We start from the raw sequence: 19,244 nt of genomic DNA, 5'->3' as shown, positions 1-19,244 counted from the left end.
CAGGTTCATGCCGCCCAGCAGCAGCGCCTGTGTGGCCACCGCACATGGCCCTCCACAGTGCGTGAGAGGGTGAAGTCCTTGGGCCGCAGGCGCAGGTTCATGCCGCCCAGCAGCAGCGCCTGCATGGCCACCGCACATGGCCCTCTGCAGTGAGTGAGAGGGAGAAGTCCTTGGGCCGCAGGCGCAAGTTCATGCCGCCGAGCAACAGCGCCTGCGTGCCACCACACATGGGCCACCACAGTGAGTGAGAGGGGGAAGTCCTTGGGCCGCAGGCATAAGTTCATGCCGCCCAGCAGCAGGGTGTGTATGGCCACCGCACATGGCCCTCCACAGTGAGTGAGAGGGGGAAGTCCTTGGGCCGCAGGCGCAGGTTCATGCCGCCCAGCAGCAGCGCCTGCGTGGCCACCGCACATGGCCCTCCACAGTGAGTGAGAGGGGGAAGTCCTTGGGCCGCAGGCGCAGGTTCATGCTGCCCAGCAGCAGCGCCTGCGTGCCACCACACATGGCCCTCCACAGTGAGTGAGAGGGGGAAGTCCTTGGGCCGCAGGCGCAAGTTCATGCCGCCCAGCAGCAGCGCCATTGGGCTGTTACGGTCCTCAGTGCTCTTGCATAGAAAGTAAAGAAGTAGTGGTGGTCCATATCTGATCTGGCTTTCCTGGGTTTGATACTCTAAGAATACTTCCCCGATGTTCGGATGAATTTCTTGATCATTTGTGACTTAATTACAGAAAGTGTTTAATAGCACCCTGAAGAGCGGCCATGGATACTACTATATGGTGCTCATAGAAGTGGCTGTTGGATTGTTTGGAATCACTTTTGGGGACAGGTTAAAAACACAGACAGAAAGATGGAATTTTCAGCTATTCATTATTTGTGGACTTCACCCTAAGAGTTATGAAATGCTACTGGAGAAAGTTACCATCACCTCTGGTTACGTTTCTGAAAATCCACCCAAGTGAGAGTTCACCACCAGCAGAGATAGTTCTTCTAGAGTACCTCCCGAGGATTTTCAGAAATAACGCCTCAACCACTGATAACATAAATACCCGCCCCCGCCCCCCCCCCGTCACTGAGATGGTGGAAAGGGATTACGTACCGTAGCAGCTCATACCCCCACTACTGTACAATTCCTTTGCACAGAAAAGTCAATTGTGACTCTTATGCATTATGTGAGTAAGGTGGTCATAGAGGGACATCCGAGAGGCCAACCTTTTCTTCCCCTTACCATGGATCTTTGTAAAAACCTTGATCACTATATTTAAGGCCTGTGCTTCTCTTCTGTACAGTAAAAAAGTTGTTAAAAAAATTGGAGCCAATTGGAATTTTTTACATTCATCTTTCTTAGAAGAACGAAAAAAACAGGAAGATTTTTTCGCAGAAAGTTAACTTAAAATACAGCTGCCTGTGTTTCCATGGAATGTCACCCGTGGTATTTGCTCAAACAGTGAATCAGTGGATTGTAAATTCGGTGGTATTTGCTAAATACCACCGATTTTACTGTAACCAACCAACTCTGAATGACTCCCTAAGTCTGTAATCGTTTTTCGTTGTCTTGTGCAGAACCTTTTGTGACCAACAAAAGACACACATACAAATGAACATTTTCACATAGATAGATGCATAGTCACAAGAACAGATGCCTCCTGTAACGAATACTCTTCAGTCATAAATCCACACACACACTCTACCTTCCTTGAAAACACAAATGAATAGAAAAGGCCCCTCTTGCTCCCTCTGCATCACTAAATCTCAGGTGGAATCCCCTCGCAGTTCCCTCTAATTTCATAAATTGAAATATGCACCTGTTTTTCCACGACAGTGCAACTCTGAAATACACTAAAAGTCAAGTCCTCTCTGTGTCTTTCGCTCTGGGTTGTCCTAGTGAAGGCCCCAATGCTACAATAACCAGCAAGTCCCAGACCACAGTTTCTTGTCATGTCTGGTAGAGGATGACTGACAAATCAAGGTGGTGTACCTGCTACATGTGAGCCAGGGCAATGTTAGGGGGTGACTGACAAGGAATTGGTGCCTGATCATGTGGTCGTGGTAAGGGAAGTGGTCTGAGTAAAGGGTTAAGGGATGGGGCAAAAGGGGAATGGAGGTCTGAAAGTTAATTGTAAGGCAAGGGAGTGAAGGGGCATTGAGGTTATGCTGCAAGTGAAGGACAATGGAGGGTGATGTGTAAGGAAAACGGGGCCACAAGACCATATGCACACATCTGGAAAGGTAGGTCAGAAGATTGAGGCACTGTTGTTCAGATATGTGCCTGTCCTGTATGCCACTGGACCCCGATTGTGGGATTGACTTGACTGACCCCTTTATTTTTTCGGACAGTTTGCATAGTTGCTATAGGAACATATTTTTCTATTAATACTTCTCTTATATTTTGTCAGGTTGTTTTATCATGTGACTTGATGCTTTGAAAGCCAGATTTATTCAATAGTGTACTAATTTAGCCCTTGAGTAACAACGTTGCAGAAACTGTTTTGTTGGCTATAACACTAAAGATGTAATAGGAGAAGATGAAGTCTCCCCTCTGTCTAAATTGGAAACTGTCCCTTATTTTCCTTAGCTATCTGTAGAGAACATTCCACTCATATGGGTTTATAATCTATAGTGGTACTCTGTAAATAATTACAATATCGACCATGTATATAATAATGCATACTGGTGGGCATGTAGGATGCCAAGTGAGAGTCATACATTGTTATGGGGGGAGTGGTGTGGGGGTGGGTAGACAGAGTGGCAGGTACGGGATCTGTGTTGTGTGGAGGAACAAAGCCAGGTGTGGACCTTTTGCCATGCCAGCTCATGTTTGGCACTTGGGGCAAAGCCAGATCCCCTGACTCGGTTCCACCAATGGATTCTCTAGCTTTCTCACCTTTTTACATTGGTATAAAACTACAGATAGGATGGGAAGAGATGGCAGGAGATGTATCCTGCTGTCAAGGGGCAAACTGGGACCCAAGGAAACCAGGACTCAAATCCGAGCACCCCCTTTTCACCTTATTTTGTTATCCACGTGAAATCATTTTGCTATGTTTGGCACGTGGGTGAGGTTCCCTATGGCCGAGGAGCCACAAAGAAATAATACATATATTGCATAAAGTGAGTAATGTCGATTAATCTACTATTTATACTTGAGAATGTGTGAGTGAGGGAGAGGTTACTGTAGCTGTTCTGGAATTTGAGGACGCTGCATTGTTGCCTTCGGTCAGAAAACTGCACTTAGCCCCCAGCACAAATGTTGCCAGCTCTCCCCTGGCTGAAACTCAAAATATTACACAAGTAGGTGTCACGAGTGTACAACAGGAGGGGCCGCCTACCGTTGAGCAATTCATAAGTTAGCAATAATGCCACATTCAGAGGGCCACTACTGTGTGCTAACTTCCCTCGACCCAAGTTAAAATGCTCAAGAACCTTGAACAAACGGGAAGAGACCTTACCCTATGGTAAAGGATCGAGACAGGGACATTGCTATTAGCACCCAAGCGCAAAGCTAAAAGTTGCTAATGGCCTGGAAAATTGAAAACGTGGGTTGTGGCAAGCCCATGTATATGGAGCCAGTGACTGGTTGTGGCGAGCCCATGTCCATGGAGCCAGTGACTGAGCTATAAATGGCAGCCATGGAGATGCAAAGCGGGTCTCGGAGTGAAGCCCTCTTTTAATTTCCATGGCCCAGTCAGAGGTATGGCAGAGAAGCAAGTGAGGGTGAGAAGAGCGGCCTCACAGGAGAGTTGGGGTTTAGTAGATGTGGTGGAAAGGGTAGGGAGTGGGAAAGAGAGCCCGGTGCCCGAAGGCAAGGCGAACATTCATGACCAGGTGACGCAGCAGCCAGGAATTAAGGCTTTCATCTGTAAATCAAGCCTGAGTTGCTCTGCTGCGGTTTGGCTTCTCAACGTTTCTGGGGTGTCGGCTCTTGCTCTGTATGCCCAGTGCTGTGAAGAGAAGGGATAACTCTGGTGGCAAAAGTCCCACCGCCGGAGCATCCTAAGATCCTGTTGGTAGGGCTTCTCTAGTTTGGGCCTTGCCTATCGAAGGTGGAGGCAGCTTTCGGCTTCTGAGGCAGCACTTCCAGCAGCTGTTGATTACAGAGCACCCTCTAATGTAGGAAGGTTTGGGTTGGAGTTCTCCCCACAAGAGCATTTTTAAAAGAATGGTTTGAAATGGTAGATTTTACAGCACTGTAAAACACTTTCATCATGCTGCTCCCACAATATATGCCAGCATTGCCACTGTAAAACACTTTCCCGATGCCATGGCCACAATATATGTCTACATTTCCATTGTAAAATACTTCCATCATCCTGTGATGACAATACATGAGGGCATTGTTAGTGTAAAACGCTTCCATGTTGCTGCCACCATCTTATATTCCATCATTGCCTATGTAAAATATTGTTATGATGCCGTGCTAACAATAATGCTAGTATGCCACAAAAACACATTCTTTGTGCTGGCGAGGCATATCTCCCCACTAAGTTCTCACAAACACTCGGGGCTGGGATCAGACCTCGATTGCTAAACAGTCCATGGGCTGGAGCGAGTGGCACCTGTGTGCCGCCACTCATTTCACTGCCTCCAGCACTTAATTGGGACAATGTCAGTTTGGGACATGGCAAAGGGACCCGGACAGGGTTTGAGGGGGACTGCCTCCCCTAGCAACCTCCTGGCTCCATCACTGATGCTAATGTGGCCTAGACATCAGGAACTGTTGGCTCTATATGCCGATTTGGTGTTATACAGCATGTGTAGCCTGAGTGAACATCACCCAATTTCAATCCATTTTGGGAAAATCCATACATCTCTATGTGCTGCCAGTCGCTTATCTTTCCTCCACTCCCCCACCCCTCCACCCACCAGGCCCCTACAGCACTATCTAAAATGTCGCCAGGCCTAGTACGATAGTTGCTTGTTTTGTTCCTCCCCTCCCTTTCTGCACCCCTCTCCCTCACCTTTTGTTTTCTCTGACTCTACCAGAAATGTCGTCAGGCCTAGTACGGTAGTCCCCTGTCTGTTTCTATTTCCTTCCCACTCTCCCCCTCCCTTCCTTATCTATGTCTTAGCTCTTGAACTATCTGAAAGGTCGTCAGGCCGAGTACGATAGGCAATTTCACACCCTTACTGCTCATGGCCTGTAAGAATGTCATTGTATTTTCCCTTGTACCCTCTCTTGCCTTGAAGCGCTTTGAAACACATTGTGTATAGGCGCTATATAAATGAACTATCATATCATAAATCGACGCATTTGGAAATTATTCAATTTAATGGTAGTCTTTCCTTGCATAACTCCTCATTATATGCGTGACACTTTCAGCCAGGAACGCCCATTTTGAAGCACGCGAATTCCCATTGCTCCTTATAATTATGAGTTTGCAGTCCAAGGGTGGAATGTTTTGATTGCTCTTAACCTATGCTGGAAGAAAGTGTCGCAGGCGACTTGGATCAACTTGACAATTTCAGGGGACTGTGTACTGCTTGGAAAAGCCACGGGAAGAGGCCATTCTCCCATAAGCAGATTTGGAGTGTCCCGATCTTTTTCGGCTGGAGACCTTGATTGCTATTTTTCTTTTCCAGTAGGATTTCCAGAGGGATCAACAGTCATGTGGAACAACTCGAAGCCCCTCCTGCTGCTGCTCCTTATCATCTCCACCTCCATTGCTGGGGTTGGTAAGTGTTCCCCTTACACTTCACAATCATGCCTTACTCTATTCTACACACAGTTGCCACCCATTTATGCACACTCAAACAGCAGTGCACCCTCCACACAAGAAACCAATACCAGACCTGCTCCACAAGTCTTCTCCACTCCCCACTCTCCTGCTGGTCCTCCACCTCACCCAAGTAACCCACACTTTCTGATCTTGTTGCCCATACCTCCACATGGCTTTGCCACAGAGCAAAGTCAATGGTGGTGCAGGATGGCCAATGTCCCAGTTTGCATTCCCTCTGTGGGAAAAGCCGGTAAGATCATTGGGAGGGAGGAGGTTGGTTTTTCTCTCCATTGCCTGGTAGCTTGGGCGATCCTTCAGTTCTCTCTTTCTCTGATGAAGATCTGCTCTGGCTCTACCGGTGGGTGCTGGCGCTGACTCTTTGGGGGACTGGTGGTGTGGTTTCTCTTCCGGGCTGGCTGACTTGGTTGTATGGGTTTCTTCGATGTTTCATGGTTGCGTTGTTGCTTCTCTGGTATCTCTTGAGATCTGAAATGTAAAGAAAGACACAGTTGAGCATCTTGAAAAGGAGGCATCGCTTTAATAAGCGGAGTACTGCAAAGTCCCTGGCACAAGGGTTGCGGGGACAGGAATTGGGACACTCTCAACTGCCACCGTCCGCTTCAGGAGTAGGACTGGCACTGGATTACTCCCTGGTAGGCCTCTCACCACCCTGCTGAGATGGGTTCCCATCTCCTAGTGACAAGGCCAGGATGTCACAAAACACAGATATGCATGTATGATAAATATGCCTGTGATAAAAGAGTTGTATGCTGGTAGCGTAAGTACGCTCTGCACACTGGGCTGGGTGCTGATTTTCTTTTCCACAACACTCGCCCTACCATTGACGTGTTTGTAACCATGCACCATATATACTCATTTGGGTAGCCTTAGGTTTTGGATGCAAGAATAAAAAGGGCTGCAACATTTGTGACTCTGCCTGTATCTGATCTTTAGAAAGGATGCTCCATCTGCCTAGGTGGAGGCTTTCACCCCAGCCTTTTTGCGGCCTGGGTCTAAGCTGTACTATCAGCTAGGTTGGAAGCGTGGATATTTGACGATGCGGTGTGTACTGGAGGCATTGGTAATGCACAGTCGGGATGAGCATGGGTGGATAGTACGTTGTGAGCACGACTCATGAGCATTTATGAAGTCCACTGCATACAGTTCCAGGGACACCATCCTTAAGGGCAAAGATAGAACCGACACCTAGCACCAAGAGGTGGGCGATGGCCAGGGCATGCCCGAAATGTTCCAAGGGACGTGCATCCCTAATGCACAGAGGGGCGCCAATGGCAGACCTAAGGAATCGCCTACGGATGGGAAATGGCTGAAGCAAGCTTTGACGGAACAGTGAGGGGCAAGATGGCCCGCACAGGTCCGGAACAGAGCACAGGTCAGCATAAAAGTGTGCAACCCAGACAGAGTTCTTGGTACTGACTAGAACTGACCGGCACCGTACCTTTACAGGAACAGTGGGACTTTTGTGATCAAGGGGTTTTGGTGTAAGGAACCTTTTCCAGCAGCTCGGAGGGACAAATGATGTACATGGAGAATGGTAGAGGCAACCGGATGCATGGAATGCCCGAGGAAGAACTGGTCAGAAGACCTCAGAGGGTGCTGAAGGGTACAGAAGGGCTGCTATGCACATCTGGAGCAGATGAGCAAGGACGAGGACCTTCAGGCTGGGGGAAGATCTCCTGTCTTAAAGTTCCCCCTACAAACCTACCACCCGGAAGGACGATGGAAGAGAAAACATGGGCAAGAACCATGGCAGGCATAAGAGACTCCATCTGTGGGCCAGCGGGACTCATGGACATGTGTAGTGGCCATGTGTGTAGATCACATGAGTGGGGACCACTTGCATGAGTCTTTGGGCCTTAGCACACAATTGAAGTGAGGAAATGCTTATGTTGGGGGTGTGGATGCGAAAACGAAGCTGTCACTCCATTGGGGTCTAAGTCCACCCTGCTTATCGTTTCCAGAGATAATGTTTCCTCTTCCCAAAAGTGGCAGCCTGGCAGAAGTTTAGAAGAAGCGGGGAGGCCGTACGCACACATCCTTCGGAAATTACAGCGCTAGGATCTTATCAAACGAGCTAGATGTTTCTGGGGAGGCGAGCACTGTGGGAGACTGCCTTTAGCTTGCTCCGATCTTGCACTGGTTCATTGAGCTAGTGTATTGAGCTCGTTGAGTAGCCGGCAACCTGATCCAGGCCATGCATGGCAAGTGGTAATTGCTAATAATGCAAGGATGGTTAAAGATGATGCTTAACTTTAAAAAAAGTTGTAAACTAGATTAACTGCTTAAGAAACCCACCAGAGACCATTAACCCTTCAACTGCAGATAATGTGTATGTAATGTTCTTGAAACTACATTCTCACTGGTGTGAATGATGTCACATACACATTCGTACAAAATTTAGCAATAATTGTGCTCTGCACTTCGCCCACATGCCTTCAGGAGGTAAGAGGTTATAGGAAGGTCGCATTCTGGTTACTGGAGTTTGTTAATGGCCAATATATGGTGAAGGAGAATTGGACCTGTGTTTTTATTTTGCTAGATTAAAGATGCTGGCCTATGCAGCATCACCACACACTGAGGCATTCTAACTGGTAGGAAAAGGTACACCTCTTTTATTATTTGCTCATTCCATCTGTGCTTTTAACACTTCACCCCCTTGGTTCAAGGGTGGGGTTATTTTGTGTTCCCACTGTGGACAGCTGGAAACATCTATTTCTTGTAAGAAAGAGCCCATCATCGCTGGGTGACAGTTACACATATATTATGTGGGCTAACCCTTAGGGCATGCATTGTAATTCATTGCAAATAAACATAGCACGGGCCTTTTTACAGAAACGTTGCAATTTTCAACAGCAGTTCTACTGGGGCATGCATTGCGCTGCTGCAAAAATGTAATTGGTGCAAACATGCATTGCAATAATACATATTGTCAGGGCCAAATTGTTTTCCACCAGTGCAAACGCCAAATGCAAAATCCAGACTGTAAAAACGTGTAAAAGGTTCATGAAAACGCTCACTATGCAGTTAGGAGAGTTGACAGATTGGGTCATATTTTTATCTGAACATGATGGATACACGTGACATGTAAATAGCATGTTTTTATTGTCATAGAAAATGAATCGTGCTCTCATGCCTGTTGTTCCAATGAAATTATTTTTGTGCTGATCTTCCTTTCACTCACGACTGACTCCCCCCCTCCAACAGCCCCATGCCACCCACAGACATGATATTCTGGCTGTTAACACCATTCACATCCATTTAGAAAATGCCCCCGACAAGAATGACTGGAGAGTGAAATTCGCATCTGGCTTTGGGCCAGAGTCTAAATACAGCGCCCGCTCCTGTGCCCTTCTCATGGATAAAGTGGGTGTAGTGGGGGAGGGGGGCTGCGGACACCGTACACCCTCATGAAGCTGCATTGAAAGCCTACACAGAGTTTTTTAAACAGCAGCAACCATTCGGGGGGGAGGAGGGGAGCTCAAAGGGGGATCTCCGGGTACCTTAGATAGATGGCACATGCGTCTGTGGAACATTCAGGCTTTAAACGCTCCTTTGTGACAGCACCGCAGTGCCCACTCCTGCCCACGGCTTCCACCTGCCAGGCATCGGCCCAGCATGCCCTCCACTCCTGCATTTCGGTCCCCATGGCAGCATGCATAGCCCTCTGATCCACCCTTCTCATTAGCCCCGGGTCTCCTGAGAGAGAGAGCTTAGCTTTAGTTGTCTAATTCTCATGTTTGAATTCTTTAGCAACGACCAAAGCCACAACACCACTGGAAACGAAAGTGGCATGGAACAGCACAAAAGGTTAAGGATTACCAAAGGAGTTCCTAGGAATGGCCTCCCAAAACAAGAGCCAATCTATTAATATAGTCCTAACCTTGGACTTTGAGCGTGGCCCAAAACACCCGCAAGTAGCAGCAGATGGAAGAAAGCAAAGCTGCAACAAGCTAAGGTCTGGAGCAGCTCGGGCGGAGCACAAGGCCCCATGGATCAGGATCAGGCGCTCTGAAACTGCTACGGTGGTGGTTTGGCATAGAAGTATAAAAGCAGAATAACATACCATACAACTGTACTGCTCAACAATGCTGTACTCCCTTGGCCAATCTATGTCCATAACATCAAATTCGCAGCTTAGACCCCTGTTTGTAGATTGCCTGTGGGTGAAAAGAAAAGCTGTAATAACCTTTTAGAGTAGTAGGATTTCAACTACAAAGGTGTTCCTGCAAATCAGAGGAACCACAGAGCATACATTCCAGCATGCTCTTCCAGTCAGAAGATACTAATCCAGGCTTGTATTGTTGCTTTTGCATTCTGGGATTTGTAGTGTTGAATATTTGTTGGAAAATCCAGGTTTAATAGTCACAGAATGCAAAAACACTAACCAAACACCGGAAAAATATCTTCACTATTTAATTGGTAGATGTTAGCCCTTTATAATACCTGTCATAACAGACCTGTTTTGTATCCGTTCACTACGTCTCAAAACCCTTTGGTTTTTCCTCATACTTCTAAAATATGGTTTCAAAAACTCTTGATTCTTCATTGCAAGCCAGTTCCCACTCACACTCTCCCTTGTATCCTGTATCCCTCCCCCATCTCTTGATGATACCATCTGGGTCATTAAATTTACATTCAAGGAATGGAAATCATCAAGTGCCTATCTCTCTTTTTTAATCCACTCGTACTTTTGTTTGCACCACACCAAGTTCCAACCAAGAGGCAACAGCGGCCTAGGCATATATATATATATATATATATATATATATATCTTAGAATGTATGTGCATAGGGAACTGAGCATGTGCCAGCCATCCTCTTCACACTGAGACAAGGCAGGGAAAGGAAGCATTATCTCTAGGCAAGCCTTGGACGCCAAAAGGTGTGACTGACCTTGCAGCCATTCCTTCCTTCCATCCAAATTCTGAAGATGTCTGCTTCTGTATATACGATCAATGCTATAAATATTGTAATGTTGGGGTAAGTGTGCAAAATAAAATGATCACCAAGTCCAGTGTCCATTATGTACTTAGTGATTAAACCGTACAGCTCTTTTATCACAGACATACTTTCCAAACATAAAAATCTGTGGTTATTCTTATATTCCCCAGATGTTCTTTGATTTCATGCAAAGCAGGCTGGAACCCTCGTTGGTGTTATTTGCCTATTCCCCTTTTTCATGGGTGCAGCTAGAAAGAGTACAATCGGAGTGCCCCAGATTGTCTTTCTTGAAATAATTGCCCTATACCAGAACATAACTTACATGATTATTCTAGCTTTTGGATAATTTACCTTGGTCAGTAAGACAAGTGCAACAAATGTATTATGACTAAAACATATATACTGGAAGGGATTATTAAAAATTATCTTTGTACATTTGTTATGAAAGCCAGTTAAACAATTTCCTTTCTTGTACATTTAATAAATGCTTTAGTAAAACATTTAAAAATCACATCCCTCCATCCAGATTCTTTTTTTTCTTCTGGTCGTGCAAATGTCGGCAATGTCAGAGGTGGCTCTAACAAATGCGCACCAGACGAAGTGACTCTCACCCCTAATGAGAGAGATTGAAAGAGGGTTGAAGGAGAGACTGACAGAGCAAGAGACTGTGAAGCAGGAAAGGGCAGAACGAAAGAGAGTGCAGAGAGAGACAGCGAGACAGCGAGAGAGCGAGAGATTGAGAGATTGATAAACAGGGAAGGCCAGGTAGAGCGAGTGCAGACAGAGTGTGAGAAGGGGAGAGAGAGAGAGAGAGAGAGAGAGAGAGAGAGGAGATGGTGCTAGATCAGTATATGATACGCAGGGTCAGTGGTCGAAGTGTACGAAAAGAAGTAGTGGAACTATGTGTCCTGCTGGTGTGTCCCCGCTCACCACAAATCCCATCACCACGCCCCCTCCCACGTGGCATACAAGCCCCTAAACAAATGTACCTGCTCTTTAAGGGAACATTCCGTGCATTGCACTCAAGTGCAAGTTTCAACTTCTTCCTACACGTTTATTTTAAAACGAAACCATTCCGGAACGGTTTCTTTTTAAAATAAAAGTATAGGAACAGTACAACATAATTTAAAAAAGTAGAGGAGCACCGCTCCCAACCGCTCCCGCTCACTTCGACCTCTGCGTAGGGTACACCCAGCTTCTCATAAAAACAGAAACGGCCTTAAGTCCTCCAAGGACCTGAGAATTAAAATGAAATGAGGGCCTATCTTATTTTCTAACGGTCCACCTTGTTATGTATATAATAAACGTGATATGGATGGATTTTTTCACGGGCAATGGATTCACAAAATCGCTTGTAGGATCCAGATCAACTGGCCAGCTTTGAAATTTAAGGGAGAATGTGCAAGGGCTGGAGACTTTTTGCAATCTGATACTTTTAAGACTCCCTCTCATTTCAATGCTCCCCTACACTGGAATGTTCTTTCCCTCCCTCTCCATACTACTCCTACCACTATTTAAATCCAATCTCAAAACCCTCCTGCTTTCTGAAGAACCTGTTTCCTAGCACTCTACGTTACTCCATCACCCTGCTTCCCTCTCTCCCTAACCCCACAGACAAACCTACAAGATTACGCAGCTCGCTATATTACTAATTGATGATAGGCAAAGCGTTGCACACAGGAGAGTGTGGGAGCGTGTCTTGACATGCACGCCAGAACATTTTCCATTATTGCTGTGCAATAGGGTGCTCTGGTCCTGTCCAATTGCCTTTGAAGTTCAATCCTTCAGAGTGCTGATTGCTTTCATTCCTTTTGTGTTAGGGGAAACGCAGCTACAGGAACGGTCCGTGTGGGGCTCATCAGAGCAACAAAGAAGGGTCTTGCAGAAGTGCTTACGTGCATTCCATCACTCCCATGGCACACTTCTTAATCCCTGCTCATCTCAGCCTCTAGCGGCCCACATATGGAAGTGCTGGTTTGGCTACAGCTGCATGGAATGTTGCACTCGTGGATTATGGTTAGCTTCTCCTAGAACAGCACAGTCTTGACATTTTTGATAGTGCCAACTAGAAGAGAAGGCTGAGGACTTAGTGGCAGTGATACTTCACTCTGCAAGTGATACGGAAGAGGCTGTTTTTTCTGTTGAAAAATTATTAATTTTCTCCAGCATGAGGTCTGGCATGGATTCACATGCTCATGAATGACCTATCTGCGGCCTGCGACTTGGTAGATCATGCAGTCTTATGCAATCACCTAAGCTCAGCCGCTCATTTCTCAAGTGATGCCATAACCTGGGTACAATCCTTCCTTGCAAACCGGACAATGAGAGTCTTCTCCCCCTCAGCAGCCGCTGATCCCATACAAGTTTCATGCGGTGTCCCCCAAGGATCATGTGTTTCTCCGACGATGTATAACATCTTTACTAAGCCCCTGTTTGATAAGCTGGACAGACTGGGTGTTGTCTACACTAATTACGCAGATGACACTCAGATTCTAATCCCCCTTTCGGGTAACTTCTTGGAAGACACGGACTTAGTAAATAAGATATATCTCCTCATTCAGGCTTGGATGGCATCCCATGGCCTCTGCCTGAACGACGACAAGACTGAGCTACTGATCATTGGCTCAGCGTTGGCTATCAAAAAACTTGACCCTAACTATGCCTCATTTAACATCGACAATAACGTCATCAAAGTGATGCCTGCAGTCAAAACCCTCGGGGTTTATCTTGACTCAACGCTCACCTTCAAAAAACAAACGAACTCTCTAGCATCCTCCACGGCATATACTTGCAAATTGATCCGAGCATGTAGACCTTTTCTAACTGAGACTAGCTGCATCACATTAGCCAATGCTCTCATCATATCCAAGCTGGATTACTGCAATGCCCTCTATGCAGGCTCTAACAAGTATATCCTTGACAAACTACAAACTCTCCAAAATAACGCTATCAGAGTAGCTTTAAATATTCCTAACAGAGCCCACATCTCCACCTTTAGGAAAAATATCCATTGGCTAAAAATCAAAGACAGGATCACCCTCAAAATACTCTCCCTCACCTCCAAATGTCTTAACAACATTGCCCCCCCTTATCTGGCCAATAGAATCCACAGGAGAACCTCAAACCGTCCCACTAGACTGACCAACGCCTTCACCTTAGTGATGCCTAGATACAAAAAGAGTACAGCCGGCGGCTCTAGTTTCCCAATCATAGCTGCGCAAACTTGGAACAAACTCCCTTTGGATCTCAGAATGGACCAACCTTACTCTAGTTTCAGGCGAAAAGTCCTCACTTGGATCCATGCCAATGACACTTAGCTTGACCTTCCCCTCCCACATAGACACTAGACGTCTGCAACCAGCTGAATGACATCCGATCAACTAGACTGAACCGTAGTTCCGCATTTTTTCTTCTTTTCCTTCTGCTTTCCTTCTATACTTACCTTTGATCTAACGTGAACTGTATAAACTGCACTTTTCTTGATTTAACTGCGAACTGCATAAATTGTATTTCTCCTGTAACTAAGTTCTTAAGTAATCTTGTACTGTTTGCGCCCAGCTACCCCTTCGGGTTTGGTTCTGCGCTATACCAAATAAACAAACAAACAAACAAACATGAATATTCCCCGTCGTCAGGCTGGGAATCCTCGGTAAAGAAAAAATCAGTATCAGTTTCGTTTCTGATCTGTCTTTCGTAGTAGTAACCAATCACTGATCTCTGCGTCATACTGACCACAGCCAATGACTGCCCTCTACCTAAGCCCCGCCTCTGGCAGCCATCTTCCGATTTTTACCGCACGTTCAAGTGTTGGGATCCTCGTGCTATTGCTCTCGAGCGTTAGTGCTATTTTTTTCACGTTTTTTCTCAGAAAAATTTCTTTTTTTTCGGTCAAAAGAGCCTCAAGCTCCACCGTTTCTTCATCCGATCAACGGGGACCCGTGTCGGATTCGTCTACGCCCCTCAAGGGTGAAGATTTCGTCGAGCCACGCTTTTGGAGGACTCCAGAAGTTTCTCAGGCCCATCTCGGACATGGCCCAGGAGAAGGGAAGCTCGACGCCCGGAAAGCTGTTCAGGGTCTGCCCTGGATGCCAGCTTCAGAATGTCTTCAAGGAGGACGAACACTCCCTTTGCCTTTACTGCCTACATGAGGACAAGATGCACGTGGAGAAGGACTGTGCGTTTTGCGGCAATATATCGGAGCGGACCATGAAGGACCGCCATCAACGTCTCGCTAACTGGCTGGAAGGAAAGAGCCCGTCAGGCGAGAAGAAGAAGAAGAAGTCCGAGCGGTCTTCTAAGACCTTTGACGGCGCCCCGGCGACGGGGGTCCAACAGAAGGCCGAGCACTGCGAGTTCGCTGGCACCGGGAGCACCGAACGGTCGGGCTCTACGGGCGCCAGGCAGGGTGCATCCTCCCCGGCACCATCAACCACGAGCCAACGCTCTGGCTCGGGTAAGAGGAAGGCCGAGCACCCGGCGAAACTCCTGGAGAGACCCCGGTCGTGTCCTAAGGCCCCATCGGAGGGGGAGCGAGGTGGTGACCCTCCCCCCAAGGAGAAGGCGGTGAGCGCACCTAAGGTGGTGAAAGCCTTGATCCATCCGGCCAAGGCCTCTATCGAGACAGTCGCGGCGGCCCTGGCTCAGCCTGTGGAGGCTACACCAGTGGTGGCGACCCCGGGGCCCAGAATCTCCCTGCCACCGCGGAGGGAGTCCTCTTTCATGCCCATCGACAGGACCCCCGTGAAACCTCCAACGGAGAAGAAAAAGGGGGGGCAGGAGGTCGTCGTGGACTCGGCCTCAACCTCTGAGGAGGAGCTGATCGAAGTCTTAGGCCACGGCTCTGGCGTGGAAGAAGGCCATCCTGTCGGGAGGGACCCCGACGTGGAAGACGACGAGGGCGTCGAGGATGCCGACGGGGCTCCTGATCGCCCGTCGGATCTCCCACAACCAGTGCCGCAAGACAACTCGGCGGCCATTTTGTTGGCTATACAGTCCTTATGCTCGGAGATAAGGACGAGACTGCCATTACCACCAATGGAGGAACCGCTCCCGACGGGGGACCCGGAGCCAGGCCCTTCTGGGAGCCCTCCCCCTAAGAAAAGAAGGATTCATCCTCCACCTCCTTTTCAGCCATCGCACCCTGTTTAGCCCTCCTCCCCGTCCACGACACGTGGGGATGATACAGGGACTGACACGGCCGCGAGGGGTACAGACGACGAGGTTTACGACGAGGATCTCCCGTCGTCACCTCCCACCCGGGCTTCCCCGACCGACGAGATTGGATCGTTTCACTCCATGATCGCCAGGGCATCCGAGCTTTTCCAGCTCTGCCCGGAATAGAAGAAGAAGGAAGGTTTCCTTTATCAACGGCGCGAGACCAAGAGGAAGACGGTCCTCGCTGTACCTCGATATTTGGGATGAGGGCCTCGCCCTCCTCAAGAACCCATCCACGACGCCGGCTAGAAGGGATCGGTACGAGAAGAAGTACCGGGTCCCGGACGCGGCCCCCTTGTGCCTTCGGGCACAGCCGACCCCGGACTCCGTCGTCTCCGCGGCGGCCAGGAAGAAAGCGGGGGGGGCACTGCGGCCTCTACGTCAACCTCCCCGCCGGACGGCGAGGGAAAGAAATTAGACACGATGGGACGCAGAGTCATCTCGTCGGCAGCGACGACGATTAAGGCGGCCAACGCCTTGGCTATCGTAGCCCGCTACGACAGGGAGTTGTGGTACAAACTGGGCCCCCTGCTGGACTTCCTATCAGACGACAAGAGGGCGGAAGCCCTAGAGATCTTGCAGGAAGGAGAGGTGGCGTCGGACCACGCCATTACGATTGCGACGGACATCGCTGACACTGGATTTCGCCAGTTGGGCAACGGCGTGTGCCTTAGGCGGCGTGGATGGCTCAAGGCTACTGACTTCCGTCAGGACGTGCAGACCAGAATCTTGGACATGCCGTTCGACGGAAACAACCTGTTTGGGAAAACAGTAGACGATTCCCTTCAAGCCATCAAGGCGGACACGGAGACGGCCCGGGCTCTTGGGGTTCTCCAGCAACGGCGGCCGCCCTTTCGGAGCGGCAGAGGCAAACAGGGTGCCTCCAAAGGTTCCAGCGGCGGATTTTCCACCTACCGTCAAGCGGCCCGTTCGTCGTCACAGGAAGCTTACAGGGGACGAGGCACGTCAGGCGGACCCCGTCGTCGTCGCCAAGGAGGAGAAGGCGGCAAAGCCTCGTCGAAGCAGGACTGAACCGGCCGTGGGGTCGGGCCCCCACCGAAGCACCCCGGTGGGAGGCCGGCTGGTGAGCTTCGTCAGCGTGTGGGAGTCCATCTCCACCGACCGTTGGGTGCTGGACGCCCTAGCTCAGGGTCACGCGCTCGAGTTTCTAAAGAGGTGCCCGCGCGTCCCCCCTGTGGCCAGGAAAGAACATCACGTCCCTCAACTTCTCTTGGAGGTAAAGGCGATGCTCAAGAAGGGCGCCATCGAGCTCATCCCAAAGAGGCTTCGGGGCTCCGGAGTTTACTCAAGATACTTCCTCGTGAAGAGAAAGACAGGAGGATGGCGTCCCATCCTGGACCTACGACGACTGAACAAATTCATCAAGGCACAGAAGTTCCGGATGGTCACCCTCCAACACGTCCTGGGTCAACTGGAGGAGGGCGATTTCCTGTCGTCGTTGGATTTGGAGGATGCCTACTTCCATATTCCCATCCTAAAAGGACACCGAAAGTTTCTCAGGTTCGTGGTCCAAGGGCGTCACTACCAGTTCAGAGCCCTTCCCTTCGGATTGAGGTCGGCACCCAGGGTGTTCACCAAGTGCCTCGCACCGGTGGCGGCGCAGCTGCGTCGAGAGGGGATCCACGTCTACCCCTACCTGGACGACTGGCTCATCCGAGCAAAGACGAAGGAGCTCACCGTGGAGCACACGGCAAGGACCGTCCAACTGCTCACGGACCTGGGATTCTCCATAAACTATGCCAAGTCCCACCTGGTGCCCGCGCAAGACGCACTGTTTCTGGGAGCGAAGCTCGACACAGTGTCGCTTCTGGCCTCTCCGTCGGAGGAAAGGACAACGGCCATCTTGGGCAAGGTGCAGCGGATGCTGGTTGCGGACGCGGCCAGGGTGAGGTCCATCAAGTCCCTCCTCGGAATGATGTCTTCTTGCATTTATCTCATCCGCCTGTGCAGGCTCCGGAGGCGCCCGTTGCAGGAGTTCCTGGACGCGCCCTGGATCCAGACGACGGGCAGCTTCAAGGAGAGGATCACACTCGACGAGAGTTTCCGACGAGCGATCCGCTGGTGGGGCACCCGCGTGCCTCTGACGGCGGGCATGGACTTCCAGACCCCTGGCCACCAGGAGACAGTGACCACGGATGCCTCCCTGGAAGGGTGGGGAGTGCACACCGAAAATCTGCACGCGAGAGGCCTTTGGCTTCCGACGGAGAAGTCCCTCCATATCAACGTCCTGGAACTCCGTGCAGTGTTTTGGGTCCTTTCTTCCGTCCGTCAAGGGCAAGGTGGTGAGGATCTTCACCGACAACACCACCACCATGTTCTACATCAGGAAGCAGGGCGGTACCAGATCCCCCGCCCTGTCCAAGGAGGCGCAGGATCTGTGGCATTGGGCCGTCGCCCAAGGGATGTTTCTGGTGCCGTTTCATCTGGCAGGGATAAAAAAACACCATCGCCGACTCGCTCAGCAGAGAGCTGCGCTCGTGCCACGAGTGGGAACTACGACAGGATCTAGTGGACCGCCTCTTCCGACGGTGGGGCACACCCCAGATCGATCTGTTCGCGACGGCGACGAACTCCAAGTGCTGGAGGTTCGCCAGCAGGTTTCCCCAGCTGAGGAGCATGGGCGATGCTTTCTCGTTCCCCTGGGAGGGCCTGTTTCTATACGCGTTCCCTCCATTGCCATTGCTGATCCAGCTCATCAACCAGCTCAAGAGGTCACGGTGCAGGATGATCCTCGTCGCACCTGCGTGGCCGAGGCAGATATGGTCCCCAGACCTTCTGGACTTGTCAGCGTCCCCATCAATCAAGCTGCCAGTGGACGCGGATCTTCTCTCCAGGGAAGGAGGCGCCATCCTCCATCATGACCCGAAGTCGCTGAACTTGCAGGTCTGGCTCCTGCAGCGTTAGAGTTTGGAGGATACGACATACCGGCCGACTGCAGAGAGGTTCTTGCAAAGGCCAGGGCGTCCTCAACTCTTAAATGCTATGAACACAAATGGAAGAGGTTCTCTGTCTGGTGCCACGCACAGAAGATTAACCCTCTACGGATTACGGCTCCCCAGGTACTGCCGTACCTTCTGACGCTGGCCAAGGCTGGACTGGCGCATGCGTCCATCAAGATTCATCTTGCTGCGATCTCCCGATACACCAGAACCACGGGGCGGACGTCTTTGTGGTCTCATCGTCTGGTGAAAGAATTCATGAAGGGACTGTTCAGATCGTTCCCGTCGGTGAAGGCTCCGGCCCCGGCGTGGGAGCTCAATGTGGTGCTGACCAAGCTCATGGGACCTCCGTTCGAGCCTCTGCACTCGGCTCTGTTGAAGTTCTTGTTGTGGAA

At 49.6% G+C, this 19,244-nt stretch overlaps 1 protein-coding gene across 4 annotated transcripts in view; it reads left to right on the top strand.

The window, feature by feature from the left end:
• Window positions 1-19,244, top strand: part of LOC138503307 (interferon alpha-inducible protein 27-like protein 2A) — a 119,888-nt gene that overhangs the window by 5,188 nt on the left and 95,456 nt on the right. For 2 of the 4 annotated variants that reach the window (XM_069622920.1, XM_069622922.1), the window contains exon 2: window positions 5,578-5,670. In XM_069622920.1, coding sequence (XP_069479021.1) covers window positions 5,604-5,670 — 67 coding nt within the window. In that variant the 5' untranslated portion in view covers window positions 5,578-5,603. The remainder of the gene's footprint in view (window positions 1-5,577; window positions 5,671-19,244) is intronic. The other 2 variants (XM_069622921.1, XM_069622923.1) reach the window with 1 other exon arrangement.

The sequence above is a fragment of the Ambystoma mexicanum genome, chromosome 11 (genome assembly GCF_040938575.1).
Source record: "Ambystoma mexicanum isolate Mex_15411 chromosome 11, UKY_AmexF1_1, whole genome shotgun sequence".
Taxonomy (NCBI): Eukaryota; Metazoa; Chordata; class Amphibia; order Caudata; family Ambystomatidae; genus Ambystoma; species Ambystoma mexicanum.
The sequence above is the reverse complement of the archived record's forward strand: the minus strand, read 5'-3'. Positions and strand labels throughout refer to the sequence as shown.